The 4562-nt window shown below is 35.9% G+C and overlaps 1 protein-coding gene across 1 annotated transcript; it reads right to left on the bottom strand.

Moving 5' to 3' along the window:
- Nucleotides 1–1162: 1162 nt before the first annotated feature.
- LOC118829163 (programmed cell death protein 5-like) lies at nucleotides 1163–1486 on the bottom strand. The gene has a single exon (XM_036736131.1). The coding sequence runs from the start codon at nucleotides 1484–1486 to the stop codon at nucleotides 1163–1165; it is 324 nt and encodes a 107-aa protein (XP_036592026.1).
- Nucleotides 1487–4562: the final 3076 nt, after the last annotated feature.

Below are 4562 nucleotides of genomic sequence, written 5' to 3'. Positions count from 1 at the left end.
TGTGTGTTAGGTAGCTACACTGATGAGCATTAAAGAAAACATAGATTTCTAAGGGACCAGACCATTTTCTGTGGGAAGAGGAGAGAGGGGTTACCTGTGATCTGAGAATTATTGACTAAGCTTGTCATATAGATTCTTTGGGCCTAGTTTCTTCTAATCCTATTTTGATTCTGAATGAAGTTTGGTTCCAGAATTGCCAATTAATTCACTACATCTCCATGCTAACTGAAGGACAGGAAGGTCAGTTCTGTGGTAAATCAATGAGGGGATGCCCCTTTCAATGAAGGAAAAGATTAGTGTCTTAAGAAAAGTCTTGACATCTCCTGTTGAGTCTATGTCTCCAATACTTATCCCTACTCATATATATGTGTATATATACACATATATGTATGTATGTATATAATAATTTTGATTTTTATCAGTTCATATTTATTCAATTCAACAAATAATTTATTGTTTGTTCAGAGTTTCATTCTGGGCATTGGAGACACAGATATGAGGAACAAACATATTCTCTTTTAAAAGCGTACAGTCTATGGAAAGGGAGGGTATATCACATGAACATAAGTAAGTAAATTACACAAGTAAGAATAATTCAAAGTACAGTTATCCCTTCCACACCATGAAATCTAGGGATGTGGCGCCCCCTGCTGGAAGACCCAGGTAAAAAAATTTTGGGCCTCCCTTTGTATCCAAGAAGTCTGAATTATTATCGTATTAACAGATAAAATATGTTGATATTATGCAATACCATACATACATTTAATGCATTTCTGAGTTTCTAAACTTTTTATTTATTGTCTGTTGGCCTTTGAGTGTCATCTGTGGCTTTTGCAAAAATCACCCCAAATTCCCAATTAATTTCTTACGCTGATCTGCAATATATCAAAACCATGATGGCAAAAGTTGCCATGTGGAAAGGGATAATTATAGAGTATATGAGAGCACAGGCACAAGTTAGACTTGGAATCAATTCAATAGTCATAAATGTTACTAATTACTATTTTTTTATCCTTTTTATTTGCCTCTCTTTCTCAAAATGTACGCAGGAGGCAACTTTACCATTTAATTAGAGCTTCACTTCTGCCAAGTATCTTTTCCTAGAAATTTTTCAAGAAGTTTATGAGTCTTTAAACATTAGATTTCATATTCTTCATCTCCATCAGAATCCAGTACTTTTTTTCCTGTTGAACTTAACTGTTATTTTCTTTTCTGTTTGCTGGCTTACTTTTTCAAGAATTTCTATCAATCCTTGCTCTGATACCTTTCCATTCAGCTGTCCATATCTTGCCATCTGTATGAGGTAGTTTTCTACTGCTTTGGCCTTTTCTGGCTTTACAGGTGGTGCTGACTGATCCAGAACTTGAGCTAAAATATTGTTTCTTATCTCTGCTTCCCTGTGTTTTGCCTCCTGTTGTGCTGGGTCGCTACAAGAGTGCCTGCAGTTCACCCAGCCTCTGCTTCTGCAGGGCCTCCAAGTCTTCATCTGCCACGGTGGGCCTAGCGGGGTGGAAGATGAGCCAACTAGAGAGCACCAAGGATGGAAGCCCCTCGACTCCACACATTGCTTTTGCAGTATTTAATAGCTTCAATTTATCTTATGCTCTTATAAGCAGTCCTACAAATATTCCCTATCAAGGGACCAGCCAGGATGACGGAGGAGGAAGTAGTCCAGCCTGGCTCCCCACATCATACAACTCATCCAGCTGTCATCACACAACTCAGTTGCTCCAGTCCTGATCCCTGTAAGTGGCGGAACCACAGACAGCCCCTGAAGAAAAGGGTCATCATCATGGTTGCTCTGATCTGTTTCTAGAAGTAGAGTTCAAGACTCTTACCTCAAGATGAGAAGCAGAGCCTCAGTATGATCACGCTAATCCTCAAAGAAGTGGGACCTAAAACTTGACACTCAGAAGGAGAGTAGATCCACAACTTCATTGTGGGCTCAGACACCCAAAAAGTAGTAAACAAAAAAGGATAGACAGCTATTATGATGCCAGGGATGGCATCCCAAACACCTACAAGCAAAGCCTCAAAAAAAAAAAAGAAAAGAAAAAAAAAGTCTTGGCCACAAGATCAGTTAGAATTGCTGGAAGAAATATAGCAAGAGTCCCCACCCCACTACAAAATATAGACCCTTTGAAATAATATAATTAATGAAATAGCAATAGACGAAAGAATTGGAAAACATGAGAGCTTTGGAGAAAAGTCTTGGAAAGAGAATCAGTAGCTTAGGGTAAGAATAACCAAATAGAAATTAGTGATTATACAAAATAATAAAAAATATTAAAACAAAGTAAAGATTGAAAAAATAGAATAAAATGTAAGATATCCCATATGTAAAACAACTTAACTGGAAAACAGATGAAGGAGAGGTAATTTAAGAAACATTGGACTACCTGAAAGCCATGACCAAAAAGAAAACAGTTTGAGAAATCATGAAAGAAAACTTCCAGATCCCTTTAGACCCAGAGAGTAAAGTGAAAATAGAAATAATAGAAATATAAAATAGAAAGTCCTCTCCTTAAAGAACCCTTAAGTTAAAACGGTCAGTAATGTTATATCCAAAATCCAGAGTTTCCACATCAAAGAAAAAAAATACTCCGATCATCCCCCAGAAAGAATTCAAGTACCAAAGAATCACAGTAAGAATCCTGCAAGATTTAGCAATTACCAATATATAGAAATGGAGTCCCTCGAATGTGATATTCAAAAAGGAAGTATGTATATATATACATATATATATATGTGTGTGTGTGTATATATATATATATACACCAAGTATATAGGGGTGTGTGTTTGTGTATGTGTTTGTGTATCCCAAGTTATCAAGAATAACTTACCCACTGAAACTGAGTATAATACCACAGGGGGTTAAACATAGTACTGAGGATGCTTAGAACTTCAATGAAAGAGAGAAATGTCAAGCATTCTTGATGAAAAGATCAGAACAGAGACTTTGACATAGCAACATAGGAGTCAAAAGAAACATTAAAAAGATAAATACAAATGAGCAATCAGAAGGACTTCACAAGGCTTATTGTTCACATTCTATTTTTTTTAATTTTAATAGTATTTTATTTTTCTCCCCAATTACGCGTCAAGACAATTTTAGCATTCATTTTACAAGATTTTGAGTTCCAAATTTTTCTCCTTCCACCCTTCCCTCCCCTCTTCCAAAAATAGTAAGCAATCTGATATAGGTTATACATGTGCTATCATGCAAAATATATTTCCATATTAGTCAGTTGTGAAAGAAGAAACATGCCAAAAATAAAACCACAAAAAGAATAAAGTGAAAAAAGTATATTTTAATCTGTATTCAGAGTCCGTCAGTTCTTAATCTGGATATGGATAGCATTGTACTTCATGAGTCCTTTATACTGGTCTTGGATCATTGTGTTGCTGAGAAGAGCTCAGTCACTCATAGTTGATCATCACACAATGTGCTGACACTGTGTACAATGTTTTCTTCATTCTGCTCATTTCACCCTGCATCAGTTTGTACAAGGTTTCCTAGGCTTTTCTGAAATTTGCTTGTTCATTTCTTATTGCACAATAGTATCCCATTACATTCATATACCACAACTTGTTCAGCCATTGCCCAATTGATGGGCATTCCCTCAGTTTCCAATATTTTGCCACCATGAAAAGGGCAGCTATGAATATTTTTGCAAATGCAGGTCCTTTTCCCTTTTTGATGATCTCTTTGGGATAAAGACCTAGTAGTGGTATTGCTGGATCAAAGGGTATGCACAGTTTGGTTGCCCTTTGGACATAGTAGCAAATTGCTCTCCAGAAGGGTAAGATCAGTTCACAATTCCACCAACTGTGCATCAGTGTCCCAATTTTTCTGCATACTCTCCATCATTTAACATTTTCCTTTGTTATCATATTAGCCAATCTGACAGGTGTGATGTGGTACTTCAGAGTTGTTTTAATTTGCATTTCTCTAATTAAAAGTTATTTAGATCACTTCTTTACATGCATATAGATACCTTTGATTTCTTCATCTGAAAAGTGTTTATTCATATCCTTTGACCATTTATCAATTGGGGAATGGCTTGTATTCTTATAAATTTGACTCAGTCTTCTATATATTAGAGAAATGGGGCCTTTATCAGAGACACTTGCTATAAAGATTGTTTCCCAGAAGGGCCTATTTGTACAAAAACATTTAAAGTATCTCTTTTTGTGGTGGCCAAGAACTGGAAATCAAAGGGCCCATCAATTGGGGAATGGCTAAAGAAGCTGTGATATATGATTGCAATAGAATGTTATTGTACTTTAATAAATTACAAGCATGATAATTTCAGAAAAACCTGAAAAGACTTACAAAAGTGAGGCATCATGAAGTTAACAGAACCAGGAGTACATTGTACATGAAAACAGCAATATTGTTCAATGAAGAACTGTGAATGACAGCTATTCACAGTAATACAAGGATCCAAGCCAATCCCAAACGACTAATGATGAAGCATACTATCCACCTTCAGAGAAAGAACTGATATTCTTTGAATACAGACTGAAGCATGGTATTTTTCACTTTCTTTAATTTTTTT

The sequence above is a fragment of the Trichosurus vulpecula genome, chromosome 8 (genome assembly GCF_011100635.1).
Source record: "Trichosurus vulpecula isolate mTriVul1 chromosome 8, mTriVul1.pri, whole genome shotgun sequence".
NCBI classification, from domain to species: Eukaryota; Metazoa; Chordata; class Mammalia; order Diprotodontia; family Phalangeridae; genus Trichosurus; species Trichosurus vulpecula.
This window is presented reverse-complemented; position numbering and strand designations above follow the sequence as displayed.

Excerpts from the sequence above, each read along its gene's own strand:
- LOC118829163 (XM_036736131.1), bottom strand. The coding sequence starts at position 1,486 with ATGAAGACTTGGAGGCCCTGCAGAAGCAGAGGCTGGGTGAACTGCAGG.